At 50.2% G+C, this 27633-nt stretch overlaps 1 protein-coding gene across 4 annotated transcripts in view; it reads right to left on the bottom strand.

Moving 5' to 3' along the window:
* Positions 1-27431, bottom strand: part of NGEF (neuronal guanine nucleotide exchange factor) — an 88986-nt gene extending 61555 nt beyond the window's left edge. For 2 of the 4 annotated variants that reach the window (XR_012123457.1, XM_036997777.2), the window contains exons 1-2: positions 27283-27421; positions 864-1209 (exon numbers count right to left, since the gene is read on the bottom strand). Coding sequence is in view for 2 of the 4 variants with exons in the window: in XM_036997777.2 (XP_036853672.1) it covers positions 864-1134 (271 nt within the window). In the remaining 2 variants the exon portion in view is untranslated. Of the gene's footprint in view, positions 1-511; positions 796-863; positions 1210-27282 lie in introns of those variants that run through there. The other 2 variants (XM_036997778.2, XM_017640824.3) reach the window with 2 other exon arrangements.
* Positions 27432-27633: the final 202 nt, after the last annotated feature.

Here is a 27633-nt window from a genome sequence, read left to right as displayed (position 1 = left end):
CCACCCAGGCAGCTCTGGAATCCTGAGAAATAATAAATATTGTTTTGTCTCTGTGTTTTGAGGGGGTTTTAACGTGTGGCAAAAGGCTACCTGATTCATCAGAGTGAATGAATGTTTGTGAATGAATTAATGAATCCCTGGATGTGGAGCAAGGTTGCCACCGCCAGGACACCCAGGGTGGCATCCTGTCTGGTGGCAGCTGCTGCCCCCCAGGGGCCAGCCAGTTATCACCCATCTGCAGCCCCCACATGCTGCCCACCCAGGCAGGAGGGCAAGTCTCAAGGCAAGGGGTCTGTAGTGTAGCTCTGGCACCCTCCCATTTGTAAAGGCTTCTGAATGCTAGTCTGCTCAACAAGCAAACTTTGAGCAGACAAAATGTGCTGGGAGCTGGCTTCAATGATTATGGGATCCTGCTGCAAAACTATTCCCAAGGTATTAATCTCAGGTCTTTTCAGGGCCGCTGAAATGCTAGCCATCATGGTGACAGTGAGAGAACAGGACAGAACCTCACCACTTAGGAAACTCTTGCTCCCGGATGTCCCCAGACGTGGACAGCTCCAGGCCTTCCTCCTGGAATGCATATATGTCCGGGGGTGTTTTGTTGAGTCCTAGACCAGGATGTCTCTTTTCAGTGGAAGCCAGTCTTATTGTATAATTTGGGTCAACACTTTCTCCTGAAGTTTCCACATCATCATATTGGGGGAATTTGAATTCTTGAGATAACAGATTCAAAATGTTCCCCTTTATTGGACCTGCTGTTGATCATTTTCAGTGCCTTTTATATCGATCTAATTAGGGCCTTTCTGCCCTGCTACTGCAGCTGATGTCAAGGAACAGTGGCGGCAGCTGTCTAGGCTACTAACCTGCCAGGTGGCTGGCATTGTGCTCGGGAGTGTCTCTGGCTTTGTCTCTGCTTCTGTATCGGATGGTGCGATTGAAGATGGAGCTTCTCTGGATGGGGGTGTGCTGACGGGGCTCTTTGTCTTGCCTCTTCTGGGGGTCAGTGTGGGGCATCTTCTCTTCTTTGGAGAGTAACTCAGGTCTCAGGCTGGCTGATTCATCACCAGTTTTCCATGAACCACTCATCGATTTCTTCCACAGCTTTTCCAAATCTTCAAATTCCCTGGTCTCCATGGAAATAGGTCCTGTTGCTTCTCAACACAATGAATGGAGATCAGTAACCTCCCCAAGCTTCACCAGTTTTGAGCACTTTAGGAAAGAAAGAGAACAATTTCCAGTTAGGGTCATGAGGCTAACTATTCCATTCAGGGTATGATACTCCACTCCCATTCATAGACTTGATGAAATTTGGGGTGATCTGCATTTCCTAGTGACTGCGTCTTTGTGAATGAAAATTGCAGTTTAATCATTGCAATTTGGAGGCATTCATGTATCATTTCATAATTAAGGTTTGTTTATTCTATTCATAGGATGCACTTTTTGGGGAAAATGCTTCAAGTGGCTTGTATAACTAACTTTCAAGTAAACATTTGCCAAATAATTCAAGAGAAAGAGTAGCAAAATTGGCCAGGGGAACTCTGATGACCGGGCAAGGGAAAGGAACCTATCATGTTCTCGAAGGGTTTAGAGGTTCAGCAAAACTTAAGAATTACCTCTTCTGTCTGTTTTCTTCTGTAAAATGGAGAAAATAGGGGACTGGGCTTGAGGGCATCCCCTTTCCCACTGTGCCCCTCTACCTACAGGCAGGTGCCCTGGCTACCCTAAGCCTCACCCTTGGCCATGGGGGAGTTCCCAAACGCCTTCTCCTCCCCCAACCCCAGTCCAGGTACACACCATGATTTCAGGGCAGTCAGTCAAGTGATCTTAGAATATTCAGGAGGGATGGGGGCTTCCCCTGCCCAGGCAGACAATAACCTTGTTTATCCAGGGCAGGAATTTGGACTCCCTGGGCAGGAGAGATTTGAGGATCAAGGGCCATTCTGGTTCCTGAAACAGCCACTTAACAGCATAGATGTGGGTTTGCGCTGGGGTTTTGCCTCCTGTCCTGTCTGCCTGCATGTCTGGTGATATTTGATTATTGACCTTGCCCATAAATAATCAGCCAAGCAAATGAGCATTTGGGAGAAGAGATCAAGGAGCCCTAAGACAAGGACCTGCCTCTGGTATCTTGGCAGGGGCCCGGGGCAATGCCCAGGCTTGTGGGCACCTGGTGAGCTCCTTCACCACCGTGGTCAGCTGTGCGACCCTGGCAAGCCACTTGGAGTTCCAGCCCCATGTCCAGATCCATAAATCGGGGGTGGGCACCGTGGGGTCTGCTTGGGAGATCCTGTGCTGCTGGCCTATCCTTCGCTTTGGAGAATAGGTAACACTGCACTTTCAGGTGCCCAGAGAGGGGAGTGCAGTGGCTAAGATGTGACATTCAGGAGCCAGGCAATTAATAGGACATTAGTCTGGGAGGGCGATGCTTATGGTAAGTGTGGTAAGGAACCCACAGCTTGTGGGCAGAGTGGATGGTTTCCATTCACAGCAAGTTTATCCTGAGTCAACAGGGGGTGTGGTTCTAAAGAAAACTAAATTGTTCTTGGGCCATAGAATGAGGGAGAATGAGACACTTCCATCCAGGCCAGATGCGTGAGGGACCCTCTTCCCTGTGCTTTGGTGGGAACCACCTGAAACGTGGCTGGCTGGCTGGGCAAAGACCCAGAGGGACAAGGTCAGGGCTGTGACGTGTCTACCTTCTGAGGCCTGGGGCAGAGGGGCAGTGGGATTAAGGCCACAGGCAAGGACAGCCCTCAGCCTTGGATCTCAGAGCTCTCCAAAGGTATAGCATCTGCTCTGGGGCCAGTGAATTCCCTGTCCCTGGAGGTGTCCAGGCAGAGGCTGTTAGATTTTAGGATGTAGTGGCTCCAACCTACCCCCTTGACATCTCCTTCTCTCTCCTTTCCCTTGCCCTCTATGCCCCCCAGCTGGGTCCAGACTCTGATACTGAGGCTGCTCTCAGCTTAGAGTCAATCTGGGGGCAGCGAGTGGGCAGGGGTCCTGTTGGGGGATGGGTGAGGCAGGAGTTCGCTGTGCATCGGGGCCAGTCTGTAGGGGTCTCTGAACTGGGTCAGGGACTTCCCACTGCATCTTTGATGACCGTGACAGCATCCCAGAAGCTCTGGGCAGGCTGGGGATGGGCAGAGGCCAGGGGGCAGGTATCACCCAGGTGTGGCGGGTGAGTGTCACCAGGGTGGGCGCTGGGGTGGGGAAGACAGGTGAGGGCATGATGCCATCAGTGACTCACAGTGGTTTGGTAGGAGTGGGGTGGTGGGCAGGTGCCTGGGCGGGCCAGAGCCACTCCCTGCCTGTCAGGGAAACGGAGCGAAGCCAGCTTGGACTGGAGCATGCTGGTTCAGGGACATGCAGCTGAAGGACCTCCCAGGAGGAGCATCTGCGATTGGAACTCCTTGACGGCAGCTGACTGATTGCTAGGAATGGGCATCTCCCTGCTCGGCCATGGGGCGGCTCCACGCCTTGGCCCTGAGCACAGATTGGTTTTTGGCATTCAAGGTTATCATCATCATCACCCTTACGATCGTTACTATTATTAATTTAGGCTGATTTTTTAAAAAATGGAAACTTACCTACAGTAGAATTTGCCTTGTTCTCTGCATGGCTCTGTGAGTTGTGATGAAGACATACCGTTCATGTCCCACCCCCACAACCAAGATTCAGGACGCTCCATCACCCAGAAGTCCCCCCGTGCCCCACTGCAGTCAGCCCCTCCTGTACCCCCAGTCCCTGCAGACCACCAATCTGCACACACACCCCAGTTCCTCTTGTTGACTGTCGAGGGCGGGGGCTGCATGGTGCAGCCCTGGCACCTGGCTTCCTTTGGTCAGCGTGAAGCACCTGAGATTCAGCCCCGTAGTGTCAGGGCTGATCGCCAATGTTTACTGTGCAGCGATGCGAACTCATGGAGGCCTGCGATGTGCTGGGAAGGGCGCTGGTTTAGGAGTCAGGCACTTGGGCTCGAGTCTCCATCTCCTGCCACCTGTAATCCCCTGCTTATCCTGATAACTGTGAGCCTCAGTTTCCTGTTCAGGAAGCACGGGTTCTGTGGGTGTCTCTGGGGCTCCTTAGCTAGCTTTCCAATTCTGCGATCGCGGGAGGCTCAGAGAGCTTTCAGAGGGAAGGTCATCATCTGACCTGAGCGCAAGGATTGCTCTTAAATCATCCTCATCATTTTCTTAAACGTTGGGTCTCTGAAACCCTGAGAAAATGTATTCCATCTTTAAGACATCGTACACATACAGACACACACACAATTTGTGAAATTTTCTGAAAAACAACTCAAATTCTACCTTAATTATTGCCTGTTTCAGGCAAATGTGTTCTAGGTCTGAAATATTTTTATAATTGCTTCAATTCTTCTATAACCATTAGCCGCTAGAGAGCCGAACAGCCGTCCACCCATCTCCTAATAGTTTTCTGAAACTCCTGGCTAGTTTTAAGCCCCACGTCATTCTGGTCCAAGAATGGCAGGGTGGAAGCACTGTGTGTGGAAGGGCAAGGGCTTGTGGTGAAGCTGCATTTATGTGGCATTCATTCATCCACTCAATAGGCACGCTGGCCTGGTGTCCGTGTCTGGCACCTGCTGGCATGTGTCCACGTCTTTGTTCTATGTCTGCCCACAGTCCCTTGTTATGAAGCTCCGGAAGGCCAGGGCCTGGTCTGTTCTGTTCACTGCTGTCCCTGGTGTCACACAACAGCATTCCATAAACATTTGTCATTTACATCCATGAACAAATGGATGGATGATCTCTGTGGTTGGCGGGATAATTAATGCTGTTTTATAAATAAGGAAGCAGCAATGGGCTCAGGACCACCCAGCTGGTAAGTGGGATGGCAGTGGTCGCACTACATCTATCTGTTTGTTTGTTGGGGGAACCTGTGGCCCATGTGATGTGGTCAAAAGATGCTGTTGTGAAGATTGGCTAAAAGGCTGGCCTGGATGAATCAGAGGCATGAGTGGGGGTCCTAGTCTGATATCTCAGTGCTGCTATATGGCTTCAGGCACATAAGCCAAGAGTGACCAGTACACCTCCAGGCACTGCGCTGAGAGCCAGGAGGCCTGTCTGCCTGAGTCGGTGGCCGGGGAGGTTGTGACCCATGGAAGAAGGTGGGACGGGCCTGGCAGTAAGCACATCTGTGACCTCCAGCTGCTGGGGGCGGGTGGATGAGGGCATGGTGGCACGGGGAAGCAGGCCCCTCGACCGGGGGTTCTCAGACATTCATGTGCAGGAGTCACCCAAGGCTCCTGCTGAGATGCAGGCTCTGACCCAGGACATTGGGGTGGGGCCCAGGGTGCCAAAGCTGTGAGGCTTGGGAGCAGCCTTGAGCAAGGTCCTTGGGGAAGCAGACTCACACCCCTTCAGCAGGTGTGGGAGCAGGGGCCACTGGGAGCTCAGCCCCATGCTGCCCCTCGGTTTGGCCAGTTCTGGGCAGTGTCTGCTGCATGTCAGGGGCAGACAGAAGTCTTGATGGAGAGCAGGGCTGGGCAGGCGGAAGGAAGGGGCGTCAGGAGAGGGCAGCGGGCGGCTGAGGCAGGTGCTCTCCCTCCACCGTCCCCTTGAGCCTCTTACAAGGGCATGAAGTGGGACAAAGGAGGGGTGGAGGAAAAGAGGCATGGAGGAGGAACCCTCCCCAGGGGCTGCGGGCACACAGCCGACCTGGACAGGAAGCAGGGCCCCCTGGGCTCTGGGGACTGCCAAGCAAGACCAGGCCCTGCCTTCACACAGCTAATAGGAGCCGTAGGACGGAACAAATGCAACTCAGAGAGGCAAGTTATGAACATGAGGGAAGAGGGTTTTTGCAGGAAAGGGTTGGAGCATGCAGCAGATCCTGGAGAGCCCCAGTGGGGGAGTTCACTTCCTGGTGGAGTAGAACAGCTCAGAAGGCTGCTGGAGGTGGGTGCCTGGAGCTGGGGCCTTGCCAGGCCGGGTTATCCAGGGGAAGGCCTGGGAGCTCCAGGCAGGAACCCCCGGGGAGGATTCTCCGCAGGCCACACTACAGACCCCGCCCTTGTCTTCAGGGAGGAGCCTGGGGCACTGGTGACCATAGAGTGTGTTTGCTGCCAGGTTGGGGGACAGTGGATGTGGCCAGAAACGTGGCCTGAAAGAGGTGGGAGAATGAGGTGCCTTGGTTGTGACCACGACAACAGCAAGAGGGGGAGGGGGCAGACCTACCTGAGGGGGAGGGGACAGGCCTACCTGAGGGGAGGAAAGGGTTGGGGTGGTGTAGGGGTTGCTGGTCCAGTGGGGGCCTTTCTGGCCGGAAGCTTGAGTAGTGAAGCCTCCAAACTGGGTCTGTTGGCTGGCTTTCGGCACAAGAGGGAGAAAAGTAGGCATGAACCCGGCTTTTCCTTTAAGGCAGTTGAACCGTCGCAGGGCAAGGAGCATGTGCGCTGGGCGGGGATCAGAGACAAAGGGCGCCTTTGGCAGGAAGCTGGACTTGGAAATGGTTCACTGTGACGGTCTGAACTCACCAGAAGGAGACCTGGAAGGTCAGGTACTAATTATAGTAACAACTCACTACGCACCGCCTTACCAGTAACAGTTCCTGACCCGAACAACAGCTCCGCAGAGGGGAGACGCTAGACCGTGAGACACGGGCGTTGTCCAGGCCCCTTGCTGCTGGGCCTGGAGTCCTCCGGAGCCACCCGCTTCCCACCACGTACAGTTCCCACCATGGCACCTGTACAGCGGGCAGCCTGAGGCGGACACACAGAGAGGACAACTGGGTTGGACACAGTGACAAAATTCATGCACGAGGCGGAATAGATAGTGGTAGATCAGCCCCTTTCCTGATGACGCAAGAGAAGAAATCAGTGAATTAACTTCACACCGGGACCTTGACAGCAGTATGGAGAGGTTTCATTTTTATAGGAAGATATTCACATGCCAGAGAGCAGGATAGTCTATATCTACGCACATATTTGTTTACATACATACGTAATCTGCAACATGAAGAAAGCCCTGGAGGGAAGAAGAAAGCCAGAGGCTTTAAAGTTCTTGAAAAACCGATCAAAAGGCAAACGTAGGAGGGAAGTACCTAAAGGAGAAAGCATGAAACAAGCACAAAACAAGGGCTAGAAGCATCATAGGCAGCAGAGCAGGATCTCCCAGTTGTTCGGGATTGCTGCCAAGGGCCAGTGCAGCTTCTATTTAAACTGTCAGCTGCAGTTTGGGTCAGCCAGCAAGCCGAGGGATTCCCGAGGGAGGTGCTCGCCTCCCTGCGCCCTGCTGATAAAGAGGAGGAGGAAGAGGGGAGGAGCTGGGCTCTCTGGGGAGCCACACACCCTGCAAAGGGGAAAATGGAAAAGCAAAGGGGGCCTCGGAGAAGCCCAGGGGGCCTGCCGGGAAGGGGAGGCCCCGGTCAGAATGGAGTAGGGCGCAGTGCTAAAAGCAAGAAAGAGGCAGCTCTACATACTGGTCAAGAAAGGTTTCCTAGGATATCTCAAGCAAACAAAAACAAGGGAGAAGAGTATTAGGTTTCCATCCGTGTAAAAGAGGGAAATATATTCAAATTTAGATATGCCTACAAACTTCTGGAAGGAGTTGAAAGAAATGAGTTGCAGTGATTGTTTTTTTCAGTAGAGGAGGGAGCCTGGGCCAATGAGGAATAGGGTTGGGAGGGAAGGAGACTTTAAATACCTTTTAATATATATATTTTTTATTTTCTAAAAGCTATGCCAATGTATTAACCTATTCAAAAATTAAATAGGTAAATCTTTTGAGAAAAAAATAAATAGGACAGAATCTTAGACACAGAAATGAGTCATTTCTAAAAACCAAAGGAGACAGGGAAGGTATGGAAGCCAACCAAGAGGCCTTCAGGAGGCCTGCTCAGCAGCACAACTGAGTTTAGACAGGAAAGCTGGTAGCCATGATGGGGAAAAATATGGCTGATTTATATTTATACCTACAAAATTTGATATTTCCCCCCAAATCAGGCACAGAATAAGAATGAATTGTTATCTGAGATGTTTTAATTCCCTAATTAAAGTGTTCTCAGAATGATTTAAATAAAGGAGGCCATTTCATAATCACTAGGTAGTCATAATACAATATAGCACATCAGTGAATAAATGAAAAATTAAATACCAATCTCCAGGAAAGACCTTTAAAAGTAAGAGTAGGATGAAAATTTATCATCATAAAGGGTATTGGATCCTGCACACATCATTAACATGTTTCTTGGGGTTTGGCCAATGTATGGAAACATAACACAAATGTTATCAGAAAGGAAATGGAATAATCATAATTTGCAGATGATAAGTCTTGTACGTCTAGAGAACCCAAAAGAACTAATTGAAACTATTGGAGTTACAAAAAATTCAGCCCAGGGCCAGAATAGGATAGATTCACTACATGTCAACAATAACAAGAAAGCAGAGAGATTCCAATCATAATAATAACAAAACAAGAAAACAAGGATAACCATATTAATAAATACAAACAATCTATATAAAGGAAAAGCTTAAGTGAAGAAAGAATTGCATCTTCAGAGAAGCATGGTTTTTTCTTGGATGGGAAAATGGAAAATTAAAATAGGTCAATTCTCACCAAGTTAATATATAGCTATAGTGCCATTCTATAAAATTTAAAATTTAAAAAATTCCAATTAAAAAAACCTCATTGGAATGTTTTTATAAAATGATTATGAAGTTCATCTGCAGGATAGACAGGTAAGATTACTTAAACTTTTTGAGAAATATAGGTAATGAAGAGAGTCTACTTCTAAATATAAAATGCTACAATAATGCAAGGAATGTGGTACTGGCACAAGGTAGTCAATCACTGAAACAGAATGGGCAGCCCAGAAATGAATTCTTATCTATAAAAATGTTATTTCATAGGCATCACAAACATAAAAAATGGAGGGGTTATAAAAACAGACAAAACATCACAAGAAAACTGTAGACCAATAGCTCTTATTAATATAAATTTAAAAACCTCCACAAATACTAGCAAACTGATATGTAAAAAGGATCATACATCATGACCAAGTAGAATGTATGAATTCAAGGTTGGCTTAACATGCAAAAATCAATTAACATAAAGCACCAATGAAATAAAGGACAAAAACAACATGATCAGCTCAATAGACATTTGACAACAAATGCATTTGACGAAATTCAATACTCTGTGATAAAAGTACTCAACAAACCAGGTATAGAAGGATAGTTTCTCAACTTGATAAAGGGAATCTACGGAAACCACACAGCTAATATCATCGTTGTGAAAGACTAGATGTTTCTCTGTAAGATCAGGGAGAAGATAAGGATACCCACTCTCACTACTTCTATACAACATTGTAATGGAGGTTCTAGCCAGGGCGATTTGTCATGAAAAGAAATACAAGATAATTCAGATTGGAAAGGAAGGAGAAAATCTCTCTTTTTTCACAGATGACATGATCTTGTATTTAGAAGATTTTCAGGAACCCCCTAAAAAAAACTGTTGGAATTAAGCAGTTCAGGAAGATTTCATGATATAAGATCAATATACAAAGATCAATTGTCTTTTGCATAGTAAGAATGAACACACCAGAAGTGAAATTAAGAAAAGAGTTCCACTTACAATATCATCAAAAAATATTCAGGAATATACATTTAACAAAAAGATACAAAACCTGTATTCTAAAAACTACATAATATTATTGAAAGAAACCTTTAATCTTCTCTAAAGACCTAAATAAATGAAAAAGACCTTCCATTTTCATGGATCAGAAGAATTAATATCATTCAGATGGTATTACTCCCCAAATTGATCTACATGTTCAACACAGTCCAAATCAAAATCCCAGCTGGCTTCTTCACAGAAATTAATAAGCTGATCACCAAATTCATAGAGAAAATCAAGGAACCCATGCCAAAACAATCCTAAGAAAGAAGGATAAAGTCGGACTCACACTTCCTGATTTCAACATTTATTACAAAGCATCAGTGATCAAGACAGTGTGGTACCAACACAAAGTAGGCGTACAGGTCAATGGAAAACAACTGAGAATCCATAAAGAAACACATATATCTATGGTTAATTGATTTTGACCAGGGTGCCAATACCATTCACTGAGAAATGAATAGTCATTTCAACAAACGGTGCTGGGACAACTGAGTGTCCACATGCAAAAAAATACCACATACTCTATACAAAAATGTATTCAAAATGGATCAAAGTCTGACATATAAACTATAAAACCCTTAGCAGAAAACAGGTGCATATCTTCTTGATATTAGGTTAGGCAATGGTTTCTTAGATATGACCCCCCAAAAAATAAAGGATCTGAAAAGACATTTCTCCGAAGAAATTATACAAATGGCTGTTCAGTACATGACACCTTGCTTGACATCATCAGTCATTAGAGAACTGCAGATCAAAACCACGATGACATACTACTTCATATCCACTAAATGGCTCTAATCAAAAAGACCGCTAATAAATAGTGTGGGGGAGGATGTAAGGAATTTGGGACCTTCATACACTGCTGACGGGAACGTAAAATGGTGCAAGCACTTTGGAAAATAGTCTGCAGTTCCTCCGAAGGTTAAACATAAATTGCCGCAAGATCTAGCGATTCCGTGCCTAAGTGTACTCCCAAGAGAAAGGCGAATATAGACCCACACAAATGTTGTACATGAATATTCATGGGAGCATTATTCATAATAGGCAAGATGTAGAAGCAATCCAATATCTACCCACTGATGAATAAATAAAATGTGGTATATCCACACGATGAAATATTATTCAACCATAAAAAGAAATGAAGTCTTGATACATGCTACAACTTGAATGAACCTTGAAAGCATTTTGCTAAGTGGAATAAGCCAGTCACAAGGACTGTATATGGTCTGGTTTCATTCATGTGAACCCCCCACAGAGGCGAACCCATAGAGACAGAAAGTAGATTAGTGCCTGGGAGGATTATGGGGAGCGGGGCGTGAGTGACTGTTAATGGCGGCAAGATTTCTTTTGGGGAAGATGAAAATGTTCTAAATTGATTGTGTTGGTGATTATACAAATATTTGAACTGTATACTCTAAATGGGTGAGTTGTATGGAATGTGAATTCTATCTCAATAAAATTTTATTCAAAAAAAGAGGGGTGTCAATAAAAGTTTGGAATGTTGGTTAGCAGTCTGGGAAAAGTATCAGTTTAGATCTTCCAAATAAATTCCCTAAGTAAACTCCAAAGGAATTAAAGCATTAAATATTTTCTTCAAACTATAGAACATTTAAAAAATGCACCTAGGTTTCATATTACATTTTTTGCCCATTAAACAATATATTTTGGAGAATGTTCTATTTCAGTGAACTAGGTATGTACATTCCCTTTTAGTATTTGCATAATTTATAATATGCCATTTATGTTCCCATTATTTTATTGTTGTTTCACTTGCTCCCATTGTTGCTCTTGGCGTGTTTAAGTTAGACTTTTCTTTTGGTTGTCAGGAGCTAATCACTCAGGTTGCTTGAAGAACAAGGTGTCTGGAAGAAGGCACAGGAGGCCCCGACTGGGCCAAGGGGTTGAGGGAGGGACCCTCCACCTCTGTTAGGGGGCAAAAAAATTGTACGTCTGTGAAAGAATTAAGTGGGTCCCAAATCTTGCCATAGGACCCTGGGGAAAGCAGTATGAGTGTGCAGGGCCGTGACAGAGTGGAGCCCCCTCAGCGTGGCTGTCAGCCCTGCTGAGCCCCTCACTGGTTGCATGAGCTGATCAGGTGGCTTCCCGCTGGGGCTGCTTATCCTACTGTCATGTAGGGAGGACATATGTTACCTAAGTCCTGGGACTAGCGGAAAGATGCACCGTGCTGGCGCTCAGTGTGTGATAGCTGTTTTCTTTATGCATTATATGCAAATTAACACTAAGATATAGTTCCATCTATAAATATAATACATTATTTATACCACATCTCAACCCAACACAGCATAAATTAAAAAGAGGACAGAGGAAAGAAGAATAAAAGGGTGAGCATGTAAGACTTCATGGGGGATAAATTTTAAAAATCTCTGTTGCAATGGCTTTTGCTATGATGGGCCCAAATTATCTCTAAGCTTCCTAGCAGCCAAATATGAAAAGGGGAAACATGTCAGTGACTCATTCTACTTCATTTGGGGATAAAAATCGACCGACTGCTCAGGAGAAATTATATAGTGCCAAGAGATTTCTCTTAAGGGCTTTTATGGAAGAGGGAGCTGCAGTGCAGTGATTTTTAACTTTTAAGGGTGTTAAATATCTGAATTCCTGGGCCCCATGCCCAAATTTTGGACTGAGTAAGGTTGAAGTGGATCCCGGGAATGTGGGGGTGCATGGACCCCAGTCTATACAATCCAGTAAGGTGGTCTTTCTCCTGGACGCACAGGCTCATACAGGCATGCGCACGCGCGCACACACACACACACCGGTTTTTTAAAAAACTGTTTCTCTGCCTCCTTCAATGTAAGCTGATGGCTTCACACAAAAACAGTCAAGCAGAAGTAATTCTGCAGGTGACACAGGGCAGGCTTTTATGTCATCGGGGAGATTATTTAGAGGCATTTTGGAAGGAGACATGAATTCCCCATCATCTTCCTGGAGTGTTTCATAAACATTTGGTGGGATCATCTTGAGATCAAGCTCCTAGATGGGCATACAGAAGTGGCTTCTGTGTTGCCTGAAACTATGCACTCAGAGTAGACTACAGGGTTCGAGAGAGTTGATACCTTAAAAATAAAGAGAGGATAGTATCCCTCCAGATGGGGCAAGATTATCCTCAGGAAGAGCATTGTTTTGAATCTCTCCTAGCCCACAGGCAGGTAGGTGCTGGCACCACAAAGCTCCATTCAGTGTGTCAAGGCCCTAAAATGTCTAGCCTGGAAAATTCCTTGGCAGGTGAAGTGAGATTCTCCTTTTGACCTCTCCAACCCACCCTTAGCACCAGAGTAAAACATCCACAGAATGTCTCGCCTTGGGCAAATTACTTCCTGGTATCTCCTCCAAGATAAACTCTTTGTGAAATATCCACCCAGGTAATTGAAAGAGGCAGCTTGTTCTCTGGAAATATTACCTATAAACTAGGAAAAATGTGGGAGCAGCAATATTTACCGAAAACGGCAGTGTTCATTTTAGGTGTATTGATTGACAGTTCCTCTTGGCGGTTTTTATTAGCCAGCTTGCCCTGTGTCTGTTGAGGCCCCATTTGGGTTGCTAGGTCTTTCTCCTTGACCCACAGGCTTGCATACACATATGGAAAAAGGTTCCTAAAAGCTTTTTGGCCAAGGATAAAAGAATGCCCAACTCTTTACTCTCTGTTGCAGGGGGACAGACCCCTCCAGGTCATCTCCAAGTGATTTCAACCAACTGGGCTATACAGTGAAGTGGGAGGTATCACTTCTATTTTGCCCTTTCATATAGTTAAAAATTTAACCGGCTAAATGTTAAAGTGGCTAATGTTCAATCACTATATAAGGAGGAGCCAGATGGTGAAGGAGTCCATCACCACCATTCCAGAAATCTTCCATGGCCCTTCCCCTCCTCCGCCCCCAAGGATCACTCCTGATTTATAACAGCATGTATTAGTTCTGTCTGGTTTGGTACTTGTGTAACTGGAATTGCTCAGAATGTTCTTCTGTGTCTGACTTCTTCCCAGGACACGGGCTAGTGACACCTGCCCGTGCTGTTCGGCGTCACTGCAGCCTGTCCTCATCGTTCTAGGCAGCGGTTCGCAGCTGGAGTGAGCGTCCCAAGGGGAGTTAAAACACGGAGTGCTGGGCCGCATGCTCAGGGGCCTGATGCATTCGTATTTCTCATGAACTCTCAGCTGCTGCTGCTGGTCTGGGGACCATGTGTTGAGAAGCACCCCTTCAATCTGGCAGATGCCCCTGCTCTGCTTCTGGAGCATAAGCCTGGGCTTGTCGTTACTGCTGCTTCTAGAAATCACTGAGGGCGGCACTGATGGAGGCGTGGTGCCGTGTGGAGGCCAGGGCTGGGTTCCCAAGGCTGTGCTGGAAGACCAGGCCCATGTCCTGAGCTAATGCAGCCTCTGCCACCGGTTGTCAGCTGGGCTCGGTGAGAGGACTTGGCTTCTTTGCTGTCCTGAGCCTGACAGGCTCTGCGACTTGGATCCTTGGGGCCTCCTGGCCTATGAGCTGGACACATCCGAGCCAGGGCTTTCTGGCTCCTGCAGGAGTGGGCAGGGTATGGTGGAGATTCCCGGAACATCACTGGTCAGACGCTGGCAGAAGGCCCTTGGTGCCGCGCTGCACACGGATGGCACCAGTCGGCTCCTTCCCCACGCCCCCCCCGCCACGCCCCCATCACCGACCGGACACCAGGCCACCTCCAGCCCTCAGAGGGGGCCAGGCGAGGGGCTCACAGCCTCCCTCTTCTTTCCAGCGTCTGCCATCCTCCCAGGCTCCTGGCGCCTCCCCACCTCCCTGCCAATGTGTCACAGCCACTCCTCCAACGCTGCCGCCATCCTTCTCTTCTCCAGCCATGCCCTCCGGGGCTCCATCCGCTCCTGGGGCTTTACTCGGCTGTGCTCCCAGAGGGCCAGGCCCGCCCTCCCAGCTGTATCCCAAGGCTCAGGTGTCTGCCTGGAATCGCTGTGTCGCCCCCATGTGGCCGCCTGGGTGTGGCCCGCAGGCTGCAAGTCCTCCCGCGGGTCCGCGACAGGAGGAGCTCCTGGCCCCCTGCAGCCCCCCTGCCCTGTGACTGCTGGAGGGACAGGCCTTGGGCCGCAGGGAGGGCCAGCTTGAAGTGCTGCAGGGGACAGCAGTGACTCAGGCGACAGGTGACTGAGACAGCACTGCGGGGAGTGGCCCTGAGCTGCGGGTGCTCAGTTCTCTCTTCCCAGAAGGAATCCACCATTGTTTTGTCTCAGGCTCTTTCCCTTCAACTGATTTGATCCTCACACAACCTGTGTGTTGGGTGGGGTGGGAGGGGTACCCGTAGGCAAGTGGCATTTTAGAGATGAGAAGCTCAGTCCCTCACCTGAGATCACACCGCTGGTGAGTGGCTCAGGCAGAATTCAAATCCGGGTTCCTGCAGGTCCCCCTACTGTGCTGTCTGCAGGAAAGGAGTGAAGGATGGAGGGAGGCTGAGGAGGCCAAGCACGTGCCAAGGAAGCGGTGCAGCCCTTATCAGAGAGCAAAGGTCCGGGACAGACCACAGCAGGGGACAAGCTGGCCACCAGGGGGGACAGCCTGTTGGCTCTGAGGGCTGAGCTTCCGGGTCTCACAGCAGCCCCGGCTGCACTCTGTCTGGCCAACCTCTCCCCCAGGCCGTATGGAGGCTTCTTCAAGGCAAGCCCTGGGCAGTCTGGGGGCAGGGGCTGAGGCCCCCGAAGTGGCTGTGGCCCACGGTTACCCACGTGGGAATGATGGCCAGTCCCCTGCCTCTTAGTGGGCAGTGGGTGTGTGGCCTCCCACCAGCTCACTTCTTGTGCAGCCAACATGTGCTAGGCAGTCTTCTCCCTTCCTGTGATGTGCAGGTCAGGCTGAAGCCATGGGACCCCTGGAGCGGAGGGAGGGCAGCAGTGGCCCCACAGGCCCTGGCAGGGGTCTGGGGATGGGTCTCCTTGGGCTCTTGACACACCCTCGATCCCCTGCGTGCCCCATGGAGGGGAATGGCACGTGCCAAGTGTGGCTCTGGCACTGTGCCAGGCCCAGTGTCATGAGGCAGACGTGGCCCCATTGCCCAGGACCCCAGAGAGCAGGCAGGAGGGATTTTCCTAACACCCCCTTTAACCCCGAGCATGACTGCACCCCTCCTCTGGCTTCTCTTCCCTTCTGGAAACATCTTCCATGTGTGCAGTGACAGGGCAAGGGTTAACTGAGATTACAGAGTGCAGCAACGCATGGACATGCCAGAAACGATGCTCCCAGGCTGCTCGTTTTACTCTCTGCAGACAAACGAATGATTGCTTGTTTAAATTGTTTTACTTTTTGGTGTAAAAAGAATCCAAGGTTGTAAAATGTATAATGTTCAGTATAAGAAGCAGGTGCAGAGTTTGAAATAAACTGAGGGCCCATCAGAGCCTCGGCTCTGTCCCAGTGAGGGAAATCTATGCCTTGTCTCTGGAGGCTGCTTGGCCACAGCTGCTCCGAGCCCTGACCCCCCTCCACCACCCCGGGCACTGCGTCACTGACAGCCGCCATTCTCAGCTGGGTCGGGAAGGAGAGGGCCCAACCTACTTTCTCAAAGGGAAACCGGCATTAGCTGCTGCAGCATTTCCCATTGTTAAGAGAACTTTTGCCTAATTAATAGAAGCTGACCCTCTTTCACACATCCCAGCCTTCAGACAGGCTGTGAGCAACAGAGGGAGGGAGCTGAGGACAGGAACCAGTCCTGGGGTGAGCCGCCTCAGCAGGCCACCGCCCTTGGCAAGCTCCCACCCACTTGGGGGCCAAGGCCTGCGAGAGGCCAGAGCGAGATCCCAGTCCCACCGCAGCACTCCCAGTGCATGAAAGCGGGCAATGTCATTTTCATGGCCAAACAGGCGTGTTTATGTGCAGGAAGCTGCACCTCCAACACTGGGTCTTTGTGGGGTGCTAGTAGTGGGGCCATTTGCACGTCTGAGTTGCTATGAATTCATCTCCCAACCCAAATTCTAGAGGATTTATAAAAAGACCCACTAAAAATGACAAGACCAAAATGGGTGCTTTAGTCAGCTCAGACTGCCTTAACAAAATACCACGGACTGGGTGCCTAAACAACAGGAAATAGTTTTCTCCCAGTTCTGGAGGCTGGAGGTCCGTGGTCGGGGTGCGGAATGGGCTAGTTCCGGTGAGAGCCCTCTTCCTGCCCTGCAGACGGCTGCCTCCTTCGTATGTCCTCACATGGCCTTCCCAGGGTGTGTGTGCACAGGAGAGAGAGAGGGAGAGAGGGGGAGAAAAGGGGGCTCTGCCCTTCTTGCATAGGCGCTGACTACATCCCGGGGCCCCGCCCCCACGACCTCATCTCATTGCCTCCCTAAGGCTGCGCCTCCACCTGCCATTACATTGGGGGTTTAAACTTTAACGTACAAATTCTGTGGGGACATGAATACTCAGTTCATAACAATTGGCAAAGGAATGAATGAAGGGAGTACTTACATCTCCGGTTGGGAAAATCTCATTCCCAGCCTGTTTCTCAAAATGGCTCCGGGGCACCAGTGTTGGTACCAGAAGCTACCCATCCTTCCCTTCTGCTCTGGAAGCCCTTCCTGGGGTGTTTATCCTCAGCCCTGGGAGGCGGGCCCTGGGGACCACAGCCATAGCTGACCAGAGCAGAGCGGACCTTGGATGCAGCAGGAATCAAGCCAGAGGCGGGGCTAAGCCAACCAGATTCCATCTCCCAGAAATGAGGATTGAGGTGGAGACGGGCCGTTTGCAGGGGGCTCCTGGCTGGAGGGCTGGGGTTGGGCGGGTGTTTTGAAGTGGCCGGACTATGTATCCATGTCTCAGAGGCAGCTGATGAGAGCAAAGCAGGAAAGTGAAATCCACGGAGGGGGAAAGGAAGAGAGAGAGGGATGTGTGGTATTCCCGTTTCCCCTTCCTGGTTCCCAGCCCAAAGCAGGCCGGGGTATTCATTTTGCCTTCAGTTCTTGTATTGTTCCAATAAAATCTCTTACAATGTTTTTTCTTATCTTTACTTGAAGGGATTCCTGTGTATTACTTCCCAGTGGCCTGGAGCTGGGCCTCCCTAACTGTGGTATGTCTAGGTTTTCAACACTGCCATTTAGGACATAAGGTTGAAATGGTCAGTCGGTCCTGCGTCTTTGTGGGTTCTGTCCACTCACACGATGAGCATGGCTCTGTCTGCACTGCGCTAGGCCCCAGGTCATGAGACAGACATGGCCTCCTTGCCAGGGCCCCAGCAGAGCAGACAGGAGGGAATTTCCTGACATCCCTCGTCATCCCAAGCATGCCCCTCCTCTGGCTCCTCTTTCCCTTCTGGAAAGTTCTGTCATCTGTGCAGTGCCAGAAGCCTTCGAAGTGCCTTTGCATACCTTCTGGCATGAACCTGTGATGTCCCCACAGGCCTGTAGGTAGAAGTGAGGTGACTAGGTCCTGAGGAGGTTAGGTAAACTGAGGTTCAAGCGGTCGGGATCAAGACCCGTAGACTGTGCTTGGGCCCTACCGGTGGCCAGAGGGGGACTGAGCCACCAGAGAACAGAATGCTATGGGAGGTAGAAGGCGATAGGGTGTGGAGGCACCAGGGGCAGAAAGGCTGGGGTTTCCGTTTGGTTCTGGTGAGTTAGTCAAAAGGGAGATGTTTTTAAGGAAAAAAAAAACAGTGGTGGCAGAAACATTGTGGTTTCTTCAAACTCTCTCTCCTCTAAAATACTCATTAGATTTAGATGAATCTAGATGGCCCCAGTCCTTCCTGCGGCTGAACCAGTCATTGTGAGCTCATTTTAGGAGGCGCATCCATCAAACATTCAAAGGATTAATAGTTATGTATTTTATGTATTTCAGAAAAAATCCAATTAACACATCAAAACTGCAATTTCATAGGCACAAATGTTTGGGATGAAAATGAATAAAATAGAGAATTTAATTTGAAGCCAATCTGTAGAAAATGTCAATAGCACAGTGGCACATGGATACGTTAAAAATTATAAATGCGGAAAGTAAATGATTGACCGTCCGGAAACACTGAATTGAAATTACCTGGACGAACCAGACACCACATAGTTCGTTTCCCTTCGGGACAAGGCTCTTCCCCTCTCTGCGTGCCAGTAGCTCGCAAATCATGGTCCCCTTTGAGGGGCAGCAGCAGAAGCTGGGAGCTTTTTAAGAAATGCAGACTCTTGGGGTTTCCCAGACCTAGTCAACCAGACGCCCTGGGGTAGGGACGGCAGGGGGCCCTCCAGGGGTGCTGATGAACCCCCGCTCCACCTCAGCCTTCTGGAACGGAACCTCCGTGAGTGTGCAAGTTTCCTGAAATTACATCCAAGAGTGTGTGTTTGCACCTTGCGGGCTCTCCCCGGGCCTGGAGGGTGAGTGTGGCTGCTCTCGGAGGCTCACGCCATCCGTGTCTGACACCTGCTGCTTGTGTTCAGGAATCCATGTGCTGTAATCTAACTAACCCAGCCTTGCCATTTGGTCAGCAGGGCATATCCAATGCATACGAAACGGCTCTGGTGGGTGTTTGGGGCCTCCGCACACCGAGGACCCTCGAGGACCCAGCTGGGGGGGGCTGCCCCAGGCTGGCGGCCCCGCCCCAGAGCACAGCAGCCCTGGGCGCTCTCTCCCCAGAGCCTGGGTCCTGTGTCTTTCGAATCTTCCAGCGTCTTTGCTCTCTCCTGTCTCCACCTGTCATCTGTCCCTCCTGACTGGGCTCTAGCATGGCTTTTGGCCATGGCCCTGCCTGGCCCTCCTCCTCTGGGCCTTGTCTGCTAAGGCTTCTCCGGCCATGCACAGCCCACCCCCACTGAAGTCCTGGAATCTTCTGTTCATCCATGGACCCCTTCCACTGTCCAGCAAACACTTAGGAGCATCCCATGCCCTGTGCCAGGCCCTGAGCCTGCAAAGATGCCAGGGCTCAGCCTGAAGGAATGGAGAAGCGCTGCTGACAGTCACATACAAAGAGTACGTGCTGAGTTGAGCTCTCCTTGGGCTGCCCCCACCCCCAGCCCCCATTTGTGGTGTTCCCCATCCCACAGTGCCTGGAACCCACCACAGATGCTCAAATCACAGGCCAGGTGTTGCTGCTCCAACTTGGCCACTATTTTGCGCCGCCTCCCCGGGGTCTCCTTCTGTTCCCACAGACCCAGGATGTGAGTGGTTTCGGACCTTGCCTGGGTGAAGGCAGACAGGTGTCACGGTGCATTCACAGCCACTGTGTGAGCCAGGCCCTCCAGCTGACTTCGTTTCTCCCGCGAGGTCCCTTCTTAGCTCTGCGGTGCCTACGTGGCACCTTCTCCAGTTTCCCACGCCCCTGCCCCGCCATCTCATCCCCTCCTCCCTCCTCTCTCCTCAGGACTCTCATCCCCTTTGCCCTCTTTTTCCCGAGGACCCCTCCCCTGCCACCGCTTCTCCGCCTGCGCCCTCTCATCTCTCTGGGGCCTTCCCATCTGAGTGCCCCATTGAACACCCACAGCCTTCCCCTGGGCCCACTCCCCCCAGCCCATCTCTATCTTCTCTCCAGCCTCCCCAGCCTACACTCCCCGCTGATCCAGGCAGGGATGTGCCCTTGAGCCCCTGGAACCTGCCCTGGGCTTCAGGGACCAGGGTCCCCTCTCCTCCCAGACTGTGATGGAGGGTGCTCATCGGGACCATGAGGGCAGAAACACAAGGCGGGCCAGATACCACAGGAAATGCAGGCTTGGTCCCACATCACTTCCCTGCTTACAGCTCCTAAACGCTTAGAGCAAAGCCCAGTTCCTGGCCTGGGCCTCACCTGGTCCCCCTCCCCCGGCCGCTAGGCTGTTTAGGAAGCCGACCCTTGCCTGTCTCCCTTCTTCCATCCTGCCAGGTCTCTTCAGGGCTGCACGGACAGTTGGCTGAGGCAGAGGCTTTCTCCCAGCCCCTTCCCCAGGGCCGGCAGTCACTCATTAAATGAGCTTTACTGAGTACCCACTGTGTGCCAGGTGCTAGGATGGGCCGCCCCTGACCCCAAGGCCTGGGCCGCTCCCTGAATCCCAGTGGTCCTGCCTCACCCCTGCCGCCTGCTTCTGGGACTGGGGCTGCTCCGTCTCTCTGGCTGGCTCTCTTTCTTCAAGCCTCTACCCCTAGACTCCTCCAGGCAGAACAGGGCTCAAAGGGGTGAGATCAGCCTCAGTGGAGGCCAGAGAACTCCCAGTCCCCCTCACCAACACAGGCGTGAGGAACCAGGATTGTCCCAGGGCCTGGCCACTCAAACCTCTGCCCACAGATAAAGTTTGTGGTGGGTGACACCCCTACCATGGGCATTATCCTCTCAGGCAACCAGAAAAGGCTTCATCAGTTTCTCTCATTTTAGAGACACAGAAGCCGACTCCACCTGTCGACATGGTCAGGATCACACAGACAAGGTGCTGCTTTTTCCTGGGTTCCCCAGCATCTCTCTGTATGCAAAGCCTTCTGGGCTTCTGGGAACAGCTGATCAGGTGCAAATGAGCCACTTTTCTCTATTCCTTTGCTATGACAGACATTGCTAATCAATCATGACACTTTCCCTTTAAGCCTAGATTCTCCAGGCAGCTGCTAGCAGGGCGCAGAGCCAACACATGAATGGATCCTATTTGCCATTTCTGGTCAACCCTTAGGCTGCCAGAGCCTTGTACTCATTTCCCCCATCCTCTCCTGCTGTCCTGAGGTTACAACAGGGATGGCTGGAGCTCATGGGCAGCTCCTTAGCTGTGTCCCTGCATGGGGGATGGAGTAAGGGAGGCTGTCCCTACACACCACAGGCACAGCCCTGAGCACCAACAGTAAGTGGGTGCCCTGCCACACGCTTCAGCCCAGGTTCTCAGTGGGGAGGTCAGACCTTCCTGAGCCCTGGGATTGTTCCTCTGAGGCTGGAATGGTCATGTGCTTGCCTCACATCCCCTTTTCTGAAATAATTAAACCCTAGAGGAGCCGCACAACAATGTCTTGAGCCTCAGATTGCTTGGAATTGGGCAGAAACATGCTTTGGGCCTATTTGGAAGGGCTGGAAAAGGCGGGGCCTCAGATACAAGCTCTGGGATTGCCAGAGGGTTTCAACAAAAACAGCAGATACCACTGCTCTAGAATTTATCAACCAAAGTTAGAAAATATATATCTTTATAAATGTGAACATTATGAGAAATTAATTGCAAACAGTCTATATATATTACACTTTATATTTGACTTTTGATTACATAATGTTGGCAATTTAAAAATTTTTAAGAAGTCATCCACTATTTCCAAACATGTCAGAGATATATTTTAAGAAAACTTTAGTATCTCTTTGTGGTTCAATGAATAGTGACCTCCCACACCCCCAAGATGGTCATGTCCCAGTACCTGGGACCTGTGAATTTACCTTACATGGCAAAAGGGACTTTGCATATGTAATTAAGTTAAGGATTTTGAGATGAAGAGAGTATCTGGGATTATTCAGATGGGTTCAGTATAATCCCCAAGTGTTCCTATAAAAGGGAGGCAGGAAGGTCAGAGAAATTTGAAGGTCTCATGCTGCTGGCTTTGAAGATGGAGAAAGGGCTACAAGGCCAGAAATATGGGTGGCCCCCAAAAGCTGGAACAGGCAAGGAAACATTCTCCCCTGAAGCCTCTGAAGGAAAGTGGACCTGCCAACACCTAGATTGTAGCCCAGTGTGACCCATCTTGAACTTCTGACTTCCAGAGCTGTTAAGATGATATATTTGTGTTGTTTTAAGTCACGAAGCATGTGATCATTTGTTACAGTGACAATAGTGAGCTAATACACTCTTCTTTGAGATGGAGCCTTGCATATATAAGGTGCATCCATCATCGGTTTCCTCAAATTCTTTCCACAACAGCATTTATAAAGCAGGTTTTAAAAAAAATTTTGGAGCATTCGGATTTTGCCAGAGAAAAAAATGGCTTCATTTACCAAAAAATATTATTCACTGGAGATTAAGTTATCACCAGGTCCAATGGGCTGACACCTTGAGGGAGGCTTTGGTGGCTATATAGTCTCCCCAGCTGACAATAGCAGTCTTGGGTGGCACCAGCACAGAAGGGGGGCTTCTCAAAGTTGCCCAGGCTCAGAGCACTTGGAGCAGGCTGGGTGAACTCTGCAAAGAATTCTAGCTCTCTTAATATTTGAGGTTTCTTGTGTACGCATTCATGTTTAGTGCTTAATTCTCCAGCTATGTGAACTGATAAATTCTCTCCCTGTTGCTTAAAGTCAACTTTTACATGGGGAATGAAAGGATCCATTTTCCTTGATAATAATAGTGAGGGCCAAGTACTTTATGTTCGTTGTGTCACTGAACACTTGGGCTGATCCTGTATGATCATTACCATCCTTATCCCATTTTCACCATTTTTATAGCAGAGAATGTGGGGGTTCAGAGAGGTTAACTGACTCAGCCAAGGTCACACAGCCAGCAAGTGATGGAGTCAGCCTGGCTCTGGCAAAATGGTGAAGATTTCTAAACGATTTCTTACTTCCTTTCATTTACGACATTCTAACTTTAAGCAAAAAGCCTTTCCTGAGAAAGCAGCCTTATAGGATTATAGAGATTTCAGAGAGATAAAAAGTAGACAGTGACCCAGCCTGGGGCCAGGTGGTTACAGGAGGGCCCCCTTGTGCCCGTAGTTGAAAGATGCTGCACATCTGCCTGGGCTACTTAACTTTGGCAATTTCTGTTATACTTCTCCAATAAATACACAGATCAGCCATAATAATGTTTTTCCAAACACAGCCTAGGTGGGTCTGTTTATCTTAGACTGAGCATCAAGATGGCTTCATCTTGACCCTGAGCTAAAATTTCCCCATGTCTTACCCTTGACTTGGGGTCCAAGTCAGTCAACGGCAAGTGACTTTGATCTTGACTCTGAACCAGTTCCAAAAAGGCCAGAGAACTGTGGGAAGTTAGTTCCAGGCAATGCCTCTGATATCTGAGGCAGTAGGAAAAACTGTCCATGTGCCAGACGCCTTTGAATCCAGAAATGAAGAACTTTAAAATCATTTTGAAGTTCAAAACTCACTTCCTAAAAAGGAACTCAACAGAAAAGAAGGCAGAGTTTGAGAATCCCCTGAGGAATGTTTTTATCACTCAGATGAGAGCAAAGACTACCTTCAGAGATGTACTCAGTGTCATGAGTGGGTTTACATCTATAGAGAACCATGGAAAATAAAGCCTGTTATGCCAGGGTTTTATAAACTGAAGTACTTAGAAATTTTTTGTCCCATTAGTGGGATTCAATGGGACTCTGCTTTGGCTCGAGAATGCCGAGTGAATCAGTTGTTACTAGGAAACTGAGTTTTCTTAATCTGCTTGTTTGGACAGTAGCAAAGGGGGCAGAGGTGCTGAGGGGCCTGGAATGAAGGTGGGCACTTGGGAGAGGAGCAGAGGCTTTGTCCATCTTAACACTGCTGGTCCAGGGCAAGCATGCACAAGCGCTGACCGGCTGAATGTGGTGCCCTCTAAGGAGGCGGTCTGTGAGGAGCTCGCTGTCAGGATGGATTGAAAGACTGCGATAAGCAGGTCGTATTAACTTGTGTGTGGATTGAGCAATGCTCCCCGAGTCAGCAACTCGGGACTGGCCCTTGACACTTCCAGACAGGACCTGGGGCTCAAGATCCTCAGGCCCAGTTTGCCTTCCTTCCTTCCTCATCCTGGCTGGCCCCTGCCCCAGTGGCTCCCGAGCCTCCCCAAGCCATTTAAGGCACCGTCCAAGCTGCTTGTCCTCTAGAGAGCCTGTGTTTTGAAGGGCTCATCTCTGGTAGGAAACATACTCCAGTAATGAATCAGTGGCCCATTTTTAAAGCTCATCTAAGACCTGGATGATTGGCGGTCAGAGCGTCTTGCTGCGGGAGGCACCAGAGGCGGCGCCCGTACCTCCAGCCCAGAGCGGAGGCGACGGCGGCAAAGCCAGCTAGCGCTGGGGCGGGAGTGAGGGGTGAATGCCCCATGGGACACGGGGGCCATACAGACCCCCACTGTGATCTCTGGGATCCTTGGGGTCCGGGTGTCATGGGGGGGTCCCTCCACATTCCCTCTGCTTCAGCAAACCTGCCCATCAGCTCTCTTTACACAGGCCTTATGCTTTGCCACGTCTGTGCCTCTGCCTCAGCCATCTCAGTGCCGGGCAGAGCTCCCCTCCCACCTTGTTAGAATCCTGTTGTTCCTTTCCTGGGAATGTGTTCCCTGTGAAGGCAGCTATTTAAAGAACTTGCAATATTCAATTAGGGAAAGTGTTAAAAAATTACTACCTTATTTTCAAGTCAGAGAGCCTTACTGTATAATACATAAAACCATACCCATCAGCTCTTCTCCTCTTGCAAAGTAATTAAGAAGTGACATAAGATCATTTAATGATGCTCAGTGCCAAGGCCCCCTCCTCCATGCAGGCCTCCCTGATATCCCTTTGATGATTTCCCACACACACACATTTGAACATGTGATTTTTTTTTTTCCCATTCCAAAAGTAAGGACAGTTGAAGTAGAAAGATGGAGAGATGGCCTGACCCAGGTTCCAAGGTACCCAGGTCCTAATCAGCTGCCTGAGCTGTTCTGCCAAAAGGAACCTGTTCAGGGGTGCTCTGGGCAAATGCCCCCTCCTTAGTGCTCCAAGTCTTTGGCTCAAACCCAGTGTGGTGTCTCGGGAGCTGGGCCTCAAGGACTACTGTCCAGCATGTAAAGGAGCCCAGGCTCACAGGCTTCTGGGCATTTTTTCTACTCCCAGAGGCAGTGCTCTGCCCCCTGGGTCTGATGCTCCCAAAGTGGGGAAAGCTGAGCCCAAGGTGATAAAAAGAAAATTCCTCCCCAGGCCCAGGCTTCTCTGCCCTGGAAGCTCCCTGAAGGGGCTGCGGGGCCCTGAAAGAGACGTAAGGGATGTAAGACCCCTGCTCAGTCAGCCAGGTGCCTCCCAGCCCCCGATTCCATCGCTGTCCTTGCAGCCAGGAGGTGCTCTGTGGCCCTTTCATGGAGGGAGGGTTTCTGGCCTGGCTTTGGAGTCTGGTTGTCCTCTGCCAGGCTGGTCCCATCCATTCCCCCAACCCCTTTTCAAAGCCTCACCTACCTAAGGAGCTTGGCAATTCTTTGATGAAGGAATTTTGTTGTTCTAGTGGGGTGCTAGGGGTAACCTTAGAGCATCAGAGATGACCCCTTACTTGGGGAGGCAACAGCTCATGGAGGGGGGACAGGGCCCAGTCCTGGGAGACAGGACATCTGATCTAGAGCTGCTGGGCTGCCTGGCTGCTGAGACACAACAGCTCGGGGGTCTGCAGTGGAGCCTTGGGGCTGGGCAGTTAGATATGGCTTCCAGGGGCTGGTCTGGTCTGTCCACCCGTGTAAGCTTCCTAGGCTGACTTGCCACAGCTGGAGGGCTCTCCCACAGGCAAGGTGGCGTTCTTGTAGCAGGGGTCCTCCTCCAGCTCTGGGTAAGGGGGCAGAGAGCTGTGGCCTGTCACACTGTCCCCGGTGTTGCCCCTCCTCTCTGGGGGGGACCACCTCCAACGGAAGGGTTTTCAAGACAATCTGGACCCCAAGAAGGGCTGGGGTTGCGAGTGGGGTCAAAGGAGATGGTCTATTGTCTGCTTTCATGGACCAGAAACTTCAGACACCCCTGGAGACACTGGTTTCTACTGCAAGATGAAGCAGTGCCCAGGGCAGCCAGAGAGGTGGCAGGAGAATCTGAGTAGGAAAATGTTGGGGGGCGGGGGCTGAGGACGAAGCTGTGATAGAGGGGGTCTCCTTGCATTGACATAAGCATTTATCCAAAAGGCAAAAATGTGTCTGTAATCACCAGAATACAGCAGAATCGTTGAAATTGCAGGGATCCCAAGGCCCAGTTCTATTTAGCCAGTGACTGTGTGAACGTCTGAATCTTAAATCAAATGGAAAAGAAGAAACTGCCAGCACCACATCTAAGAACACAGTGTCCCCGACCTTCGAGTCACACCGTGCTTTGGCTTGGTGCCAGGCAGATACACAAGTCTGCAGGTTCAGAGGGCGAGGATTTGTCCTTTTGAGATGGGCCCTGAGCAGCAGGGGCTGTGGCAGTGGGGCAGCCCTGCAGGGAGCTGTCACCCAGTGGCTGAGACTTCTGCCCCCAAGGCACGCTTCCCGACCCTGGGCTCAGAGCCATGGGCACGCAGCAATCACGGTTCCTTTAGCACCTCCCCGTGTGCTCTATGTTTACGACTAGGGCTGGAGTGATGGGCATGCGGCCTGTGCAGTCACAAGGAGCCCTGCCCTTAGAAGGGCCCCTCATTTGGTTTAAAGCTCTGCTCTTGCTGTTCTTAATAATTTAAAGATTCTTAATTCTTAGAATTTAATAATTCTGACCACCAAGCCTAGATGTTCATTCTGCGCGGGGCCCTGCCAGCCTCACTTGCCCCACAGCCGTCCCCGAAGAGGTGCCTTGGAAGGGGTCCTGACCCCATGCCACGGACGGTGGGATGTGGCATCCTGACGGGGAGCAGAGAGGCTGGGACTGGGCCTGGTCCCAAGAGTGAGGTCTGGGGCCCGGCTCTCCCGCGGAGAGCTTCCTCAGGGAACGGCGGGAACAGGTCACCTCTCCCTCCGCTCACTTGCCTGGGCTCTCTGCAGGCCTGGCCTGGCCACCACCTCCATTCCACCTGTTTCATCATCGAACATTCCAAATGTTTCATCTCATTTCATTAAAAAATATCAAAACCATTTGCTCACCTGCTAGTGATGCGCTCCCGGGGTGCCCTTGGGTGACTCTTCCTCTCTGGCCTCTGGCTTTTTGGGGCCTCAACAGGCCAGCGTGTCTCCAGCAAGATCCACACACACTCCACTTCGTCCCAGAGAGCCCACAGCCAAATGCTTTGTCCTTTTCTGAAAAAGTGTCCCTGGGAAGCATTCCTGACCTTCGGACCTGACTGAGTGCAGAGCTGGCTCCATGCCCAAGACAATCACCTCCTGGCTGGGTGTTCACCTTTCCAGGCCCCAGGGCTGCAGCCAGGTTGGAGGCCACATACCTGACCCAGAAGCTGTGCAGGAATGACGGTGCTACCTACAGGGAAGGCTGGGGAC

This window comes from Manis javanica, chromosome 12 (assembly GCF_040802235.1).
Source record: "Manis javanica isolate MJ-LG chromosome 12, MJ_LKY, whole genome shotgun sequence".
In the NCBI taxonomy this organism is placed as follows: Eukaryota; Metazoa; Chordata; class Mammalia; order Pholidota; family Manidae; genus Manis; species Manis javanica.
This window is presented reverse-complemented; position numbering and strand designations above follow the sequence as displayed.